Source organism: Ceratotherium simum, chromosome 13, assembly GCF_057802395.1.
Source record: "Ceratotherium simum simum isolate JZ-2026a chromosome 13, ASM5780239v1, whole genome shotgun sequence".
NCBI lineage: Eukaryota > Metazoa > Chordata > Mammalia > Perissodactyla > Rhinocerotidae > Ceratotherium > Ceratotherium simum.
In genome coordinates, this window is record NC_141912.1 from 22,742,179 (window position 1) to 22,760,762 (window position 18,584).

General features: G+C 40.1%; 1 protein-coding gene across 7 annotated transcripts in view; it reads right to left on the reverse strand.

The window, feature by feature from the left end:
- KIAA0319 (KIAA0319 ortholog) overlaps positions 1–18,584 on the reverse strand; it is a 104,484-nt gene that overhangs the window by 18,507 nt on the left and 67,393 nt on the right. For 6 of the 7 annotated variants that reach the window (XR_015553997.1, XM_087438095.1, XM_087438090.1 and 3 more), the window contains 5 exons: positions 15,707–15,935; positions 12,649–12,772; positions 10,723–10,855; positions 9,597–9,745; positions 700–851 (listed from right to left, as the gene is read on the reverse strand). Coding sequence is in view for 6 of the 7 variants with exons in the window: in XM_087438095.1 (XP_087294221.1) it covers positions 700–851; positions 9,597–9,745; positions 10,723–10,855; positions 12,649–12,772; positions 15,707–15,935 (787 nt within the window). In the remaining variant the exon portion in view is untranslated. The remainder of the gene's footprint in view (positions 1–699; positions 852–9,596; positions 9,746–10,722; positions 10,856–12,648; positions 12,773–15,706; positions 15,936–18,584) is intronic. The other variant, XM_087438094.1, reaches the window with a different exon arrangement.

An 18,584-nucleotide genomic window follows, 5' to 3' on the forward strand; every position in this document is an offset into this window, starting at 1 on the left:
GACCAAAGACGATTGATTCCTATGGAAAGAATCAATCTTTCCATAGGAAAGATGATTCCTATGGAATGATTCCTATGGAAAGACTTGGCTTCAAAGTCCCTCCAGGCTATGGTTTCCTACCCCACCCAAAGTCTGGTCAGGGAAAAAGTCAGAAACGACTTCAGCTTTTGTTTAAACCCAACAGCAGCCTACTGCCTCCAGCCCTCAGAGGAAATCTAGAAGCATCAAGACCTTAGTGGGGAACATGGAAAGGGAGATGAGGTCATAATAGAACTTATGCTATGCTATGAACTTATCTGTGTCCCCTCCAAATTCATATGTTGAAGCCCTAACCCCCAATGTGACTGTATTTGAGACAGGGCCTATTAGGAAGTAATTAGGGTTAAATGAGTTCAGAAGAGTAGGGTCCTGATCCCATAGGATTAGTGTCCTTATAAGAAGAGACACCAAAGAGCTCTCCCTCTCCACCATGTGAAGACATAGTGAGAAGGCAGCTGTCTTTGAGCCACAAAGAGAGCTCTCACCAGGAACCAAATTGGCCAGCACCTTAATCTTGGACTTCCCAGCCTCCAGAACTGGGAGAAAATCAATGTCTTTTGTTTAAGCCACCTAGTCTGTGGTATTTTGTATGGCAGCCCTAGCAAACTAATGCAGATATAATGACAAGTGGTCCAGCGGCAATTCTTTTCAAGTACTCACTCCAGCTGCTGGACTCTGGCCATCCCGGATCCACAGATAGGACACAATTCCTTGGTCATCAGTAGACCTTGAACCATCCAAAGTAATGGAGTTATTGGGAAGCACAAGAACATGTCTGCCACCAGCCTGGGCTCTGGGAGGACTATTATTTTCTAAGTCAAATATAGCAAAAATGAAAGCAAAGAGATTGATTTAAAACACTGGTGATAGAAGTATGTCATAAAATACCCATGACTGTTCCAGCTTGCAGATATGTAGATTTAACATAACCAAAAGGCATTATTTTCTGCTCAAAATACCCATAAGATAATACATAGACTTTCTTAAAGCTCTGTTTATGCTTAGCTAGTTGTAATTTGGCAGCCTATACAGAGGAAATTTTTCTAATATCATTATGCTTTTTTTTCTTTTTAAAAAAGAGAAATAATGATTTTACTTATGTTCAGGGTCTAGAAAGTGAAAATATTTTGGCTTAAAACACACTCTGGATCATTTTCTACTTGTCTACACTATCTGGCCACAGAAATATTTTTATTTCAAGTAGTGCCAAATCTTGCCTAAGTAAAATAAAGAACTTAAGTCAAAAATAATTAGACCTTCACTCCGCTGACTGGGTGTTTAATATAAATGAACAATGTAAGAGCCATTTCTGATAAAACAGCCTCAGGAGAAAGGGGCCAGGGAGAATCTAGCCAGATTGGGATGTGGTGGGGAGACCATCAGACGACATGGTCCCAATTTGGGGATAAGGCTGCGATGAGGCAAACCCTGTGTGTTCAGATGGGTTTCTGGGACTCAATTTGACCCCTTGCAAATTCCCCTTAAAAACAAGGCATGCAATAGAAAATGGGATGAGGACAGTCAAATGTTGATCGAAGAAAGTAATTAACATCACAGTGGTCACCAGCCACTTTCATCCTGAGAAAAGACACTAGAGATTGGAGCAGAGACCATTGGTGCCATCACTAGCTTCTCCATTTTGTCCACCACACTCCCTTTTGGGTAGTACAGTGGGGAGAATCTGGTGTTAAGTTGGCTTAATTCAATTGTGGATCTAGAGAAAGGCTAGAAAGAATAGAAATAGACCAGCAATAAATTGAGTAGGCCCAAAAGTCCTTCTGTAAAAAACATTATCTAGACCCTATCTAGCTTCAAAACTGGGACTTAAGACAGCCACTCCCTTTTATGCCATGTCTCCACACTCTTGAACTTTAGTCACATTGCTCCCCTAGGTACCTTGCCCAAACACTCCATTATCACAAATTCAATATATCCAAATCTGAATTGAAGCCCTCCCCCAAACCTACTGCTGTTCTTCTGTGAACCCAAATCCAGATAATCACACCATCATCCATCCATACACTGAAGTCAAATTCTTGGCATCACTTTAGACACCATCTTTCTTCCCTCCAGACACATTAAATTACCAAGTCCTGAGAATTCAGGCTCTAAAACATCTTTCCAATCTATCTTTTTTTCCCCTATTCTCCCTGTGTTGGCCTCAAGTAGGACTCATATCATCTCTTATCCAGCCTATTGCAGTTGCCTTCCAACCATTCTCCCTGCTTTCAGTCTCTCTTCCCACCAATCTATTATCTTTTAAAAAATCCAAATCTTTCAGGTAAAATTGCATGATGCTAGGATTTGTTTTAAAATGCTCCAACCAAAATAAAAGAAAATACGACTTGATAGATGAAACAAGATTGGCAAATGTTAATAACTGTTGAAGCTGGGTGATGGGAACATGATGGTCCATTAAGGCTATTCTCTCTGCTTTTATATGTGGTTGAAAATTTCCACAATAAAATGTATGAAAAAATCCAAATCTATGTCAATTTGCTGATAAAATTGCTTCAGCCTCTCCCACATTCCAAACTCCTCAGCACAACACATGACACATACAGCCCTTCATGGCTGAGCTTCTGTCCCAGGCTCAGCCACTTTCCGCCATGTACCCACGCTCTTGCCAGTCCACAATACTTGAATTTTCCCATCTAGCTGTGTTCTTTTACACCTGTGAGCTTCAACACATTGTAATCATGCCTGCATTCATTCATCCAAGTAACCAACATTTACGATTTGCCACGAGTCTAGCACTGTGCCACATAGAGGATACAGAAATGTCTGAAACAAGGTTCTCAAGCAGCCACATGGAAAAGACAGACAAAGAGACATATCTAAAGCAGGATGGCACTAGACTAGACTACAAATTTCACATTAAGAAACAATATGGAGGAGTGACGTCAGCGTCATGGCGGAGTGAGCTTTCCCATAAACTCTTCCCCTGATAAGATACAACAAAAGGAACAGTCACAGACCAACAACGGAATCCCAGACAGTGATAAGCAAGATCGGAAAGATCCACACTACCGCACATCTGAGAGTGGAACGTGCTGGGCCCCCGGAGGAAGTGAGGAGAGGTAAGGAGAACTCCTCTCCCTCCCCATCAGATCAGCGATCCCGGTCCACGTGGCTCCCAGAGAGGGGGGACGGGCGGCCCTCTGCGGGGAAACCGTAGCTCTTCAGGCTTTCTCAGCCAGTGGGAAACTCCCACACGGGGGACTCAGAGCTGCTACGGGGTACCATCAACATCTGAACACCCCAGAGAGCGGATAATGAGGGGCGAATGAGAAGCCCCCCACGCCAGGGACCCAGCGGGCAAAAGACAGAGTGCCCCCCACCACCCCGGCAAACCGGACCCTGCAGCTCAGCGGACCAGACCAGACCAAGCAACCGGTGGATCCGGATGGCAGCAAACAGCTGTGCGGCAGAGCACAGAGGGCTCAGATTACACAGCCCTTTACCCCCACACAGTGGCAGCGAGTGGAAATTGCAACCAGAGATTTCCAGGGTGAGGAAAAACTAAGCCAATACAGGAACCACAATGCAAAGATACATCAAATCACCAGACTAGAAGGAAAATGACAAGCACCCAGAAACCAACCCTGAAGACACAGAAATCCATAACCTAAATGACAGAGATTTCAAAATAGCTATCATAAAAACACTCAACGAAATACGAGACAACACAGACAAACAATTCAATGAGATTAGGAGTTTCTTCACAAAAGAGATTGAAATCATAAAGAAAAACCAATCAGTGCTGATGGAGATGAAGAACACAATGGAGGAGATAAAGGAGAATCTGGAATCTTTAAAGAACAGAGCTGACAATATGGAGGAAAGAATTAGCGTTTTATAGGATAGGAATACAGATACGCTCCAGATGGAAGAGGAGAGAGAACTAAGACTAAAAAGAAATGAAGAAAGTCTCTGAAAAATATCTGACTCTATTAGGAAATGTAACAGAAGAATTATAGGTATTCCTGAGGGAGAAGAGAGGAAAAGAGGAACAGAGAGCCTATTCAAGGAAATAATAGCTAAGAATTTCCCAAATCTGGGGAAGGAGCAGGAAATACGAGTAAGTGAAGCCAACAGATCACCTAACTACGTCAACAGGCAAAGGCCCACTCCACGACACCTAGTGGTAAGGCTGGCCAAAGTCAACGACAAAGAAACAATATTAAGGGCAGCTAGACAAAAACAAAAAATAATGTACAAAAGAACTCCCATCAGGCTCTCAGCGGATTTCTCAACAGAACATTTACAGGCTAGGAGAGACTGGAATTATATATTCAAAATACCGAAAGAAAAACTTTCAGCCAAGAATACTCTATCCAGCAAAAATATCCTTCAAATATGATGGAGAAATAGTAACTTTCCCAGATAAACAAAAGCTAAGGGAGTTCACGAGACCCCACTACAAGAAATACTCAAGAAGGCCCTCAGGCTTGAAAAAAAGAAAAGAAAGGGACTACAAAGCTTGGAGCAAGGAGAAAAATAGGTAAACAAACTCAGAAAAATAGTAGATCTTTACCAGAATAGGTTAGCAACCACTTAAATACCAAAATCAAAGATCAAAGGAAGGAATTCACCAAAAATAAATTTAACCTCATCACTGTAAACACACAGCCACAACATAAGATAGAATAAGGTATAACAAGAACGACTTAGAAGGGGAAGAGGAAAGTGATTGAATTGACTTAGTATAAGGAAATAAGAGGCCATCAGATAATGGACTATCTCACACACAAGATTTTTTACACAAACCTCAAGGTAACCACTGAACAAATAATCAAAACAAAAACACATATGATAAACAAAGAGAAAACTAGAAGAGTCATAAGACAGAACAACCAAACTGAATTGGCAGTCCAAAACAAATGGGACAAGAAACAAAGGAAATGCAAGAGAACCAGAAAATAAGTGACAAAACAGCAACATTAAGCCCTCATATATCAATAATTACCCTAAATGTAAATGGATTGAACTCTCCAATCAAAGACAGAGTGGCAGGATGGATTAAAAAGCAAGACCCAACAATATGCTGCCTCCAGGAAACACATCTTAGCTCTAAAGACAAGCACAGGCTCAGAGTAAAAGGATGGAAGACAATACTCCAAGCTAATGGCAAACAAAAGAAAGCAGGTGTTGCCATACTCATATCAGACAAAGTAGACTTCAAGATGAAACAGGTTAAGAAAGACAAAGAAGGGAAATATATAATGATAAAAGGGACACTCTACCAAGAAGACATATCACTTATAAATATATATGCACCCAACATAGGAGCACCAATGTACATAAAGCAACTATTAACAAACCTAAAAGGAGACATTAACAACAACACAATAATAGTAGGGGATCTTAATACCCCACTTACATCAATGGATAGATCATCCAGACAAAAAGTCAATAAAGAAATAGTAGACTTAAATGAAAAACTGGACGAGATGGACCTAGTAGACATATACAGAGCACTCCATCCAAAAACAGCTGACTACACATTCTTCTCAAGCGCGCATGGAACATTCTCAAGGATAGACCATATGTTGGGAAACAAAGCAAGCCTCAGTAAATTTAAGAAGATTGAAATCATAACAAGCATCTTTTCAGACCATAATGCTATGAAAACCCATGAAAACAAAACTGGGAAAGTGACAAAAATGTGGAGATTAAACAACATGCTACTGGACAACCAAGGGATCATTGATGAAATTAAAGGAGAAATCAAAAACTATCTGGAAACAAACGAAAATGAAAATATGCCATATCAAACCATATGGGATGCAGCAAAAGCGGTCCTGAGAGGGAAACTCATAGCGATACAAGGCCAGCTTAACAAACAAGAAAAAGCCCAAATAAGCAACCTTAAATTACACCTAACAGAACTAGAAAAAGAAGAACAAACAAAGCCCAAAGTCAGCAGAAGGAGAGAAATAATAAAAATCAGAGCAGAAATAAATGAAATTGAGACCAAAAAACAGTGGAAAGGATTAATGAAACAAAGAGTTGGTTCTTTGAGAAGACAAACAAAATCGACAAACCCTTAGCGAGGCTTACTAAGAAAAAAAGAGAAAAGGCTCAAGTAAATAAAATTAGAAATGAAAGAGGAGAAATTACAATGCATACCACGGAAATACAGAGGATTATAAGAGAATACTATGAGAAATTATATGCCAACAAATTGGACAATCTACAAGAAATGGATAAATTCTTAGACTCATACAACCTCCCAAAACTGAACCAAGAAGAAATGGAGAATCTGAATAGACCAATCACAAATAAAGAGATTGAAATAGTAATCAAAAACCTCCCAAAAAATAAAAGTACAGGACCAGATGGCTTCTCCGGTGAATTTTACCAAACATTCAAAGATTTAATACCCATCCTTCTCAAACTATTCCAAAAAATAGAGGAAGATGGAACACTTCCTAAATCATTCTACGAGGCCAACATCACCCTGATACCAAAGCTAGACAAAGACAATACAAAGAAAGAAAATTACAGGCCAATATCACTGATGAACATAGATGCAAAAATCCTCAACAAAATATTGGCAAATCAAATACAGCAATGCATTAAAAAGATCATACACCATGATCAAGTGGGATTTATACCAGGGACGCAGGGATGGTTCAACATCCGCAAATCAATCAATGTGATACATCACATCAACAAAACAAAGAATAAAAACCACATGGTCATCTCAATAGACACAGAGAAGGCATTTGACAAGATACAACATCCATTTATGATAAAAACTCTCAACAAAATGGGAATAGAAGGAAAGTACCTCAACATAATAAAGCCTATTTATGACAAACCCACAGCCAACATCATACTCAACGGGGAAAGACTGAAAGCCATTCCTCTGAGAACAGGAATGAGGCAGGGCTGCCCAATCTCACCACTCCTGTTCAACACAGTACTGGAGGTTTTGGCCAGACCAATTCGGCAAGAAAAAGAAATAAAAGGAATCCAAATAGGTAACGAAGAAGTGAAACTCTCACTATTTGCAGATGACATGATTTTATATACAGAAAACCCTAAAGAATCCGTTGGAAAACTATTACAAATAATCAACAACTACAGCAAAGTTGCAGGGTACAAAATCAATCTACAAAAATCAGTGGCATTTAGGGGGCCGGCCTGGTGGCGCAAGCGGTTAAGTGCTTGCGCTCCACTGCGGTGGCCCGGGGTTCGCCGGTTCGGATCCCGGGCGTGCACAGATGCACTATCTGGCAAGCCACGCTGTGGCGGCATCCCATATAAAGTGGAGGAAGATGGGCACAGATGTTAGCCCAGGGCCAGTCTTCTCAGCAAAAAGAGGAAGGATTGGCAGATGTTAGCTCAGGGCTGATCTTCCTCACAAAAAAAAAAAAAAAAAATCAGTTGCATTTCTGTATGCTAATAATGAACTAACAGAAAGAGAGCTCAAAAAGATAATACCATTTACAATTGCATCAAAAAGAATAAAATACCTAGGAATAAATCTTACCAAGGAGGTGAATGAACTATACAATGAGAACTACAAGACACTATTGAAAGAAATCCATGATGACATAAAGAAATGGAAAGATATCCCATGCACGTGGATTGGAAGAATAAACATAGTTAAAATGTCTATATTACCTAAAGCAATCTACAGATTCAATGCAATCCCAATCAGAATCCCAATGACATTCTTCACGGAAATAGAAAAAAGAATACTAAAATTCATATGGGGCAACAAAAGACCCCAAATAGCTAAAGCCATCCTAAGAAAAAAGAACAAAGCAGGAGGCATCACAATCCCTGACTTCAAAACATACTACAAAGCAATAGTAATCAAAACAGCATGGTACTGGTACAAAAACAGACACACAGATCAATGGAACAGAATTGAAAGCCCAGAAATAAAACCACGCATATACGGACAGCTAATTTTCAACAAAGGAGCTAAGAACGTACAATGGAGAAAGGAAAGTCTCTTCAATAAATGGTGTTGGGAAAACTGGACAGCCACATGCAAAAGAATGAAAGTGGACCATGTGCTATCGCCATTCACAAAAATTAACTCAAAATGGATCAGAGACCTGAAGGTGAGACCTGAAACTATAAAACTCATAGAAGAAAATATAGGCAACACACTATTTGACATTGGTCATAAAGGAATCTTTTTGGATGACATGCCTACCCAGACTAGGGAAACTAAAGAAAAAATAAACAAGTGGGACTTTATCAGATTAAAGAGCTTCTGCAAGACAAACGAAACCAGAATCAAGATGAACAGACAACCCACCAGTTGGGAGAGAATATTTGCAAAACATACATCTGACAAGGGGTTGATCTCCATAATATATAAAGAACTCACACAACTGAACAACAAAAAAACAAACAACCCGATCAAAAATGGGCAGAGGAAATGAACAGACACTTCGCCAAAGAAGATATACAGATGGCCAATACGCACATGAAAAGATGTTCAACATCACTAATCATCAGGGAAATGCAAATCAAAACAACACTAAGATATCACCTCACGCCCATTAGAATGGCTATAATCACCAAGACAAAAAACAACAAATGTTGGAGGATGTGGAGAAACAGGAACCCTCATACACAGCTGGTGGGAATGCAAACTGGTGCAGCCTCTATGGAAAACGGTATGGAGATTCCTCAAAGAATTAAAAATAGAGATGCCCTATGATCCAGCCATCCCACTTCTAGGAGTCTATCCAACGAACCTGAAATCAACAATCCAAAGAGGCTTATGCACCCCTATGTTCATTGCAGCATTATTCACTATAGCCAAGAAGTGGAAGCAACCTAAGTGTCCCTTGACTGATGATTGGATCAAGAAGATGTGGTATATATATACGATGGAATACTACTCAGCCATAAAAAAGACAAAATCATCCCATTTGCAACAACATGGATGGGCCTGGAGGGTATTGTGTTAAGTAAAGTAAGCCAGAAGGAGAAAGACAAACACTGTATAATCTCACTCATATGTGGAATATAAACCAACACATGGACAGAGAAAACTGTATTGTGGTTACCAGGGGCAATGGGGGTGGGGAGTGGGCACAAGAGGTGAAGGGAGACATATATATGGTGATGGACAAACAAAAATGTACAACCCAAAATTTCACAATGTTAAAAACTATTAAAACATCAATAAAAAAAATAAAATAAAATAAACAATATGGAACTTGAAAACATCTCTGCTCTTAGATTCCCAAGGAAGAGAGGAAGCAAAGCATAATGGTGTCGCTTGGACATGGATCTTTAATTGCCAGTAGTCACAGAAGGAGAGCAAAGCCACTGGAAGATACACTCGACAAACAAAAGGAAACGCTGTTTCCTTGGAGAAGGAGATTGGAAAACAGCTAACGTGCACAGAAGAATGGCTTTTTCTTGGCCAACCAGAGTTTGGCATCTGCTGTGAACAAGTAAGCAAACACCATTTCTGAATCATCATGGCCTAGCTTAGGGTCCTATGAGACTGAAAAGGAGAACGAGCCCAGACACCCTCCACCAGCAGACCCACCCGCCAACGCGCTAGTACTCACCCTTCTTCACGGCCACAGTGAGGGTGGTCGTGCTGCCCAGTCCCTGCTGGTCTTTCACTGTTAAACGGAAGTGGTAGGTACCCACCTGAAGACCGGTTACAGTGGCTACAGCTTTGTCGGTATTTTCCATCTCCACTGCACTGGGGCCTCTATAAAACAGGAAAGTGATTAACAAAAGGCAGGGGGCGTGGGATTCTGATTATGGTAGGCACGATATTTATGTCCTTATAGATGCTTCTTTTTACAGCTATAATATATACACTCTAGAGCATTCTAAGATAACACTTTATTCTCTAGTTCAGTGTAAGAGTCATAAGATAAGCCTATTTCAGATAGAGCCCCCTGAATGCCTGGGAAGAGGATTTTTTTTAATTGAGCTGTCAGTGAAATGATCTATCTTTGGAAAATAGAGCCCTAGATACTACTCCTATTTCTTCTTTGAATAAAATTAGGTTAAATTTTCACCTATCCTTAGGGAGAGTATGGAGGAGGAGGGAATGAGCCAGATATCAATCTCCTAAGAGAGGAATTACAGGGTAGTCATTAAGGTTGTGGGCTTTGTGATCAGAAAGCCCAGGTTTGAGTTCCAGCTCTTTCTCTCCCTATCTGGGCAACCAAAGGCCATGTGATCTCACTAGCCTCTGACAGCCTCAGTTTCTTCAGCTTTAAAATGGGAATAATATTATTATTTACCTGTAAGAATTGATATAGGAATCTATGAGATTAAGCATGTAAGGCACAGAAAATGTTAGATAATACAGATATTCCCTTAAATTCTGTACTTCTGTTGTCCACACTCACTAGATAGTTTGAGTGAGTGTAGAAAGGAGGCCTCGTGAGGACCACACCCAGGTTTCCCTGCACCCCCCCTGTCATGAAGATCCCCTCCCACCAAGTCTGCTCTATCCACCTGCCCTGGCTCCACCTCTCTCCACCGCCAATGAAGTCTATCTTGTCAATCCACACTTGACATATTCTTCAATCAATAGTGCCCTGCTACTTCCAGGAACGTGCTTAAATCCTGACTCCTCAAGTTGGTGGTTTAATTTAGACCCTCCAGAGAAGAGGTAATATTAGCATTTAGCTGTGGACGTGAACCCAGCAGTTCAGTGATAAGAGTGACTACCTGACATGCTCCCAGTGGTAGAAAACAACGCCATGGTCATCACTGCTCCGGCTCCCATCCAGGGTGGTGCTCTCCACTGGGTAGACAAGTTCCTTATCGGGGCCGGCCACAGCTACCGGAGGCCTGTTGTCTTCTAGAATTGCAGAAACGGTGTGAAAAAGTATTATCTCTTTGCATTAAGTATGCTATCCCTTGGTTTCTTGATTTAAGCAAATTATTCATATTAGACCAGGTAGTTACTAGAGCATGTAGTGTCCTCTGAGAAACCTGAGGTGAAACACTGCAGTCTTCTAGCTGACCCAGGAGTTAAATATTCTGAGTTTGAGACTGGGGTTACAAGCAGCAAGAAATACTGTTCCCTAATATACACATCTTTAGTTTCTTTAACAGATCTTAAAAGTCAAGGAGTCAAGAGAGAAGGAAAGGGAAGAAGGATGGGAGGAGGGAAGGAAGGCCATGGGGAGATAGAGAGAGGGAGGGAGGGAGGAAGGAAGGAAGGAAAGGAAGCAGGCAGGAAGGAAGGGAGGAAGGAAGGAAGTTAGAGAGTTAGTTAGCTGACATCAACGTGAAGAGACCTACTTTGTTAGGTAAGGCTACTTCCTTTCACCTTGTGGCCCCAGTGCCGAATGTAATACCTGGTACATAATAAATGCTCAAAACATTTCAGTTAAATGTCGAACAAAAGTAAAACATATGAAGTATCACTGATATCAATATTGATATAAATAAACAAAATTTCTGATTAAAAAAAGTCATGTAGTCAAAAACCGAGACATATGTTTGGACCAGATCCCAGCCTCGCTGTCCTACTCGATAAAGCCCAGTGGTCTCCTACTGCCTTAGGATTAAGTACTTACGTGAACATACACTTACAAAGCCCTTGATGACCGAGCCCCTGCCTCTCTCTCCAGATCATCTGTTGTCATTCTAACCCCTGCCCCTCACACTCCCATATCCTCACCTCTTTTTCTCTCCCTCCAGTCACACTAAATTCCTTTTAATTCTTTGAACCACCAGATCCTCTTTCACCCCATGGCCTTCATGCATACCGTTCCCACCGCCTAAAAACTCTTCCTCTTGCCCTTCACTGCCCACCCTTCACCTTCTTCACCTGGCCAACTGCAACTCATGCTCCAACCCTTAGTTCACGGAAGAGCTCTTTGCAGACACCCCAAGCCCAGGTAGGTGTCCTTTCTGTGGGCTCTCCTAGTACCCTGTCCTTCCCCTAGAAATACACTGATCATGTGGTTTTATGTGTACTGGCCTAGGAGCCCTGTGAGGGCAGAGACCAAGTCTATTTTCTTTCATTCCACATCCCCAGGGTCTAACTAATAGCACTTATTACATATTAGCTGGATAAATAAATGAAAAGATAAATGCATTGTTTATAAGTTGAGTAGATTCTCAGTTGCCAGGACACTGGACAGTTTCTGGGACTAGCAGGCATGTTCTAGCAAAGTTGTAAAGCAAAGACCATTGTCAAGCAAAAGCCTAACTATCCTTAAGGTTATTTAAATCTGGAGGAAGGCAGAGTCCTGGGTTTTCAGGAAACCATTAATGGACTTTGAGCTGAACTATAGTCAATTCCCCCACGTCTGGCTACAAGCCACATGTAACTAGCAGCCTCTTCAAGAATCCCCTGGAGCTCTTCAGCAGAGTGGGACGAGGCATCAGAGCCCAAAAGTGAGTCTGTGGTCGCTCTCATTTTGTCCTTCAGGCTATGGTTTAGAGACACAGTCAAGACAGGAGTCAAAACCACAAAAGAAAATTAATTTTGTATTAAGATTCAGCTTCTGCAGCCCTGATTTCTCGACAGTTCAAAGATTTAGAGAATTTGCACCAAATTTGGCTTGTCTGAAGCCCAGAAGCCGAGGCGTCATTTCTGATTTCATCTCTGGGGCCAAATCCCTTTTCCATCTCACCTACCAGGCTGGACAATCACAGTGACCATAGCAGTGGACTGTTGCCTTGAAGAATCTGTCACCATCAGCTGAAATGTATAATCTCCTTCCTTCATTGCAGACAAATGAAGGTATGGGGTCTCTACTCCCTAAGTAATAGCAAATAGAAAAATGAAAAAGAAAAGAAAACATAATGTTAAAGAAGCATAAGTAATTAGTAGGACATAATGAAAAACTAATGATTTTACTAAATATAAAGATCCTGCTTGAAACAGAAATGTGTGTGCCCCAGGAAAATGCAATCCAAAGTTCACTGTGTATCCTCATACACTACTGAAGGAGGATAAATTAACACAGGCTTTTTAGAAACCAGTCTGGCAACACTCATTCAAATGTTAAATGAGCACACTCTTCAACCCAGCAATTCCACTTCTTAGTGTCTACACTAGAGAAATGCCCACATGCACAAGGAGGTTTGCACATGGATGCTGACTAAAGCATTGCCTAAAATAGCAAAAAATGAAAACAATCTAATTGCATCAACAGGAGAATGGCCAAATCCACCACAATACACTATGGGATGCTGGTTTAAAAGAATAGCGTAGATTTATAAAAAAATAAAATGGAAATATGTCAAAGACATATTATGAAGCAAGAAAAGAAAGTCATGGAACAATGCATACAGTGTGACAGATATTGCTACATGCACATACACACAAAGAAAAGATTCTGGAGGTATACACATCAAACTGAAAATAGTGATCATCTCCAATAAGGAGACTTGGATGAGGTCAAGATGTATTTTCACTTTGTCAGAATTTATTTGACTTTTTCTTTTTACTACAAGAAGCAATTCATGTATTACTTTTATAATCAAAAATAAATTTTTCAATAAGGCATTTTTTCAATTGAATATATAATAGTTAACTACTTGTTGCCTCCAGGTTAATATCCTTCCGTTTTGTTGCTGCTGTGTTGTTGGTAATATTTCCAATTGTTGCCTATGTTTGAAGTTCACAGCATCAGGAAAAGAATTTTTAATTTTAAGTCCCATTATAACTTATTTACTTTTATAGATCCCAAAATTGTCTAAAGATAAATGTATCTGCACGTATTTTTTAAAGATTTTAATGGAAAAAGAAAATTGATAGGAAATCAACTGTGCTGTCACAAGGGGAACTTCTGAAATTTGAAATGCATACTTTTATGAACTTTTTAAAAAAAGTGCTTTTACCTACTTTGATTAAATAGAGCAAGGCACTTTTTTCTGAAAAGTTCTATAGAAAAAGTATAATTTCCTATTTGTTGCCTCAAAATTAATACGGTTACATGAATGCTTATGCACATGATAAAAAGGAATGCTGTGGCAGATGGGAACTGAGCAGACTAATGTCTTGCTGAGCACCCCCAAAGCAGCCATATGTTCTAGGTAATTGCACAGGCTTCCATGACCTTCCCTAGCACAGAGCACAGCCTCAGAAGGCTGCCTTGCACATTTTTTAGACTATTGTAAATGGTCTGGTTTACAGAGTTCATCTTTGTGACTGCCCCGGTTAATAACAAGCATCACCCCTTTTGACATCTTAATCAATCACAAGGCAATAACATTGTTACTGGGGATAATCTTAGAGCGTCTGCAGCAGGTAGACAGGTGTGGAGAGCTGTCCACAGCTAGCTCTGTGGCCCAGCACCAGTGACTTCCTTTGGATACATGTCGATTAGACATGAATGAATTCTGGGGTACTAGATTTGGGCACATAATTCTCAATAATTAAGGGAAAGAAAATTTGGAATATTTTTTAACCAAGGAAATACAACACATCCTATCTTCCTGTTTTGTATCCAAAATCAGAATTTTCAACACAACAGAAGCAAACATAGCACTTGCCGCAACCCTTAGGTAAAGATGGACACTACACGGAGAGCTCTCCGAGGATATCTAGAGGACTCACGGCTCTTTCAAGTTCCATAAAAGCAATCAGTCATTTTTAATCCATCATAATTGCAAAGCACTTTCCAGAAATATCAGAAAGTAAAGTAGGTAAGTTTTCATGGAATGTCTGATTTCATCATAAATACTAATGAGAAATTATCTTGGACTGGTGAGATAAAGTTTTAAGGAGAAAAGGAGGGTGGCAATGTAAAGTCCTATCTTTTTTCCATTAAACTCTTAAAGAATAACATAACTTCAAAAATACCAAGAATGGTTAGCAACAAAAACAAATAGTTCTGGCCATCACCAAAAGATCAAGCAAACAGCTCATACACACTCACGCGCACACACACACACACACACACACACACAGAGCAAAGTTCCAAGGTTATTATGTCTTGAAACAAATATATTTAACATTTGAACAAATCAAAAGGCAAATACAAGAAGCTCTTAAAAAGAGACCACTGGAGGCCGGCCCCGTGGCTTGGTGGTTGAGTGCGCGGGCTCTGCTGCTGGCGGCCCGGGTTCGGATCCCGGGCGCGCACCAATGCACCGCTTCTCTGGCCATGCTGAGGCCGCATCCCACATACAGCAACTAGAAGGATGTGCAGCTATGACATACAACTATCTACTGGGGCTTTGGGGGAAAAAAATAAATAAATAAAATTAAAAAAAATAAAAGAGACCACTGGATCCAGAAAAGATAGCAAGGAGTTTCTAAAAACAGGAGAAACAAAATAAGGAAGAATTTTCTGATGATGAGGTTTAGGTTAGACTATTTCTAAGGTTACTCCGAATACTAAAATAATATTTCTGTAGTAATGTTGGGTCAGACTTTTCCCAAACTAACCTCAAGGTCAAGTTGTCAACACAGGACCTGCTTAGTTGCTATTCTGCACTTATATAGAGTGGATGAGGGGCAACGATGTAAACTTGGAGGATTTGTGCTGTTCTAATAGTTGTAATATATCAGACAACTTTATAAAACATATTTTCTGAATTTAACTGCCCCCCATGCACCAATACTTGATAGGTAGTTACCTATAGATATGTGGACAGACAGATAGATGGACGGACAAACGGATGGATGGAGGGACAGGCAGATAGACAGACAGACAAAAGTCTGAAGGCAGGATAGAGAACTTGCCTGCATGGCCACCTCTTTGCTCTCACTCCCAGGACCCAGGGACCACTCATAAAGGACAATGTGGTGATCATCACTGCTCTGGTTTCCATTCAAAGTGATGGAGTTTTGGGGCAAAGTTATGGTCTGATTTGGTCCCGCATTGGCAACTGGTGGATGGTCCACAGGATTGTTGACTATTAGGGCTGCAGTTGTGGAGTTAGTGGCTCCATCTGAGTCTGTAACAGTCAACCTACAAAAAGGAGAGGAAGCCATTACACTGCAAGAATATGCCAAATCTTAAGGCAAGTGGTCGATTTAGTCTGCCCATGGTACATTTCTCAGAACAACTCAGGACAAGAGTAAACAGAAATTTGAGTATGAAGCTGAGAAAAGAACAGAGATCTGAGGATATTTTTCTATTTGTTGCTGTTGATTTACTTTGTTTTTAGCTAGTAATATTGTCACATGATAGAGTTTTATCTCATATGGGTTTCTGATTAGTCTTTGAGATGCTGGATGAAGAAACCATCCTCAGCCAACATAGAAGCCTCTCTCTAATACCTGAGTCTGAGAACGCATCAAGTTTAAGTCCTGCCTTCAGGCCTGAGCATGTAGAGACAGTAAATCACTCATGAATTTTCAGCTACAAAGTCTTTTAATGTTTTGATTCTTTTCCAGAGGACTTAATATAATGAGTTTTTCAGGACACTCCTTGCAAAGCAATTTTAGGATTAAGCGCTTTCAAATACAAACAATACTCAACCTCCACAAGCAAACAACAAAGAGAAGTGGACTGACTCTCCTTAGTAAACTCATTCCTGATGTGGCAATTGGATCAGTGAAATGAGGTCACTCCATCCTTCCGGGGTAAAGATGTTAGTTCAGAGCAGAGATGGATGCTAACCGGGTGTAAACAGGAATATGAGAAGGAAGCTATGGAGCGATCACAGGCCTTATTTGTAGGTGAGGTACATATACAGGGGGGCCTATGTATTCTGAGCTTCCTTTCACACTACCCCACATACTCCACACAACCAAGATCCAAACTCCAGTCCTGGCTCTGACAGCAAACCAAACACCTAAGGTTCCCCCTCCTCAACCAGGCTGAGTCAGCACACATTCTGGGCCCTTAAGGGACTTTCTTCCTGGTAAAATGGGGATAGCAGCAGTAACCTGTGTCAACCAGACGGTGAAGAATAATTAAACAAAAATGAATCAAAAGCACCTTATAAAGTGACATTTCACTATATATAAATTTTACCCCAATAAGTAAGTCAAGTGCTATAGAAAGACTTGCAATAATAACTTTTCTGAAGTCCCCTTAGGTTTTTATATCATAAAGTTCCCACAAGTATACTTGAACAAACCCTCAGATAAAAAGTAGACAATAATTTGGCAACTTATATCAAACTCCTTAAAACATACAGGCTTCTGACCTAGAAATTTTACTTGTACTCCAAAATTTAACTATAAGGATGTTGACCCAAACAGTGAATAATGGGGCTGAATTAATAAACTACAATGTATCAGCACAGCACCAAACATGATGTTGCAGAATATTTAATGACATGGATATTCATGATAAATGGGGAATCCAGAAACAGACCCACACATCTATGAAAACTTGATATAGGAGAGATGTGGCCTTGCAGAAGGAAAGGATAGACTAGACAATAAATAGTACTGGGACAATTGGCTGATTATCCACATGAGGAAAAATAAAATTGGATCTAACCACAGTAGATATACAATCAATTCTAGATGGGTAAAAATTTAAAACACAAAACTTGTAAAATTTTAGAAGAAAATATAGAAAGCAGCTTGCAAAACATCCTATACTTTTTGATCCAAATGAGAAAAAAATGTTTTAAGTTTATGTATGTATAGAAAAAGGACCATAAATATAAATAGATATATCTGCTTAGATATATTCTGTTTTTTATTTTTATAGCAAACATGCATTATTCTTATTATAAGATGAAAATATTATTTTTTTAACTCCTGCATTGTTACTTGTCTCTTGAAACCTATATTTCTTCTGGATCAAGCTGTGGCTGCCAACGCGGTAAACCAAAAACAAAGACACAGACACCCCACCAAAGAAGATATACGGATGGCAAGTGAGCATATGGAAAGATGCTCCACACCATATGTCATCAGGGAAATGCAAATTAAAACAACGAGATACCACTACACACCTATGAGAATGGCCAAAATCCAAAACACTGACAACTCCAAATGCTGACAAGGATGTGGAGCAACAGGAACTCGCATTCATTACTGGTGGGAATGCAAAATGGTGCAGCCACTTTGGAAGAGTTTGGCAGTTTCTCAGAAAACATACTCTTACCATACAATCCAGCAATCATGCTCCTTGGTGTTTGCTCAAAGGGGTTGAAAACTTATATCCACACAAAAATCTGCACATGAATGTTTACAGCAACTTTATTCACAACTGCCAAAACTTGGAATCAACCGAGATGTCCTTCAGTAGGTGAATGGATAAATAAACTGTGTTATATCCAGACGATGGAATATTACTCAGCAGTAAAAAGAAATGAATTATCTTGAAAGCCATGAAAAGACATGAAGGAACCTTAAATGCACATTGCTAAGTGAAAGAAGCCAATCTTCAAAGGCTACATACTGTATGATTCCAACTATATGACATCTGGGAAAGGCAAAACTATGGAGACAGTAAAAAGATCAGTGGTTGTCAGGGGTTGTGAGGGAGGGAGAGATGAATAGGCAGAGCACAGAGGATTTTTAGGGTAGTGAAAATACTCTCTATGATATTATAATGAGGTATACATGTCATTATACATTTGTCCAAACCCATAGAATGTACGATACCAAGAATGAACCTTAAGATAAACTATAGACTTTGGGTGATTATGAT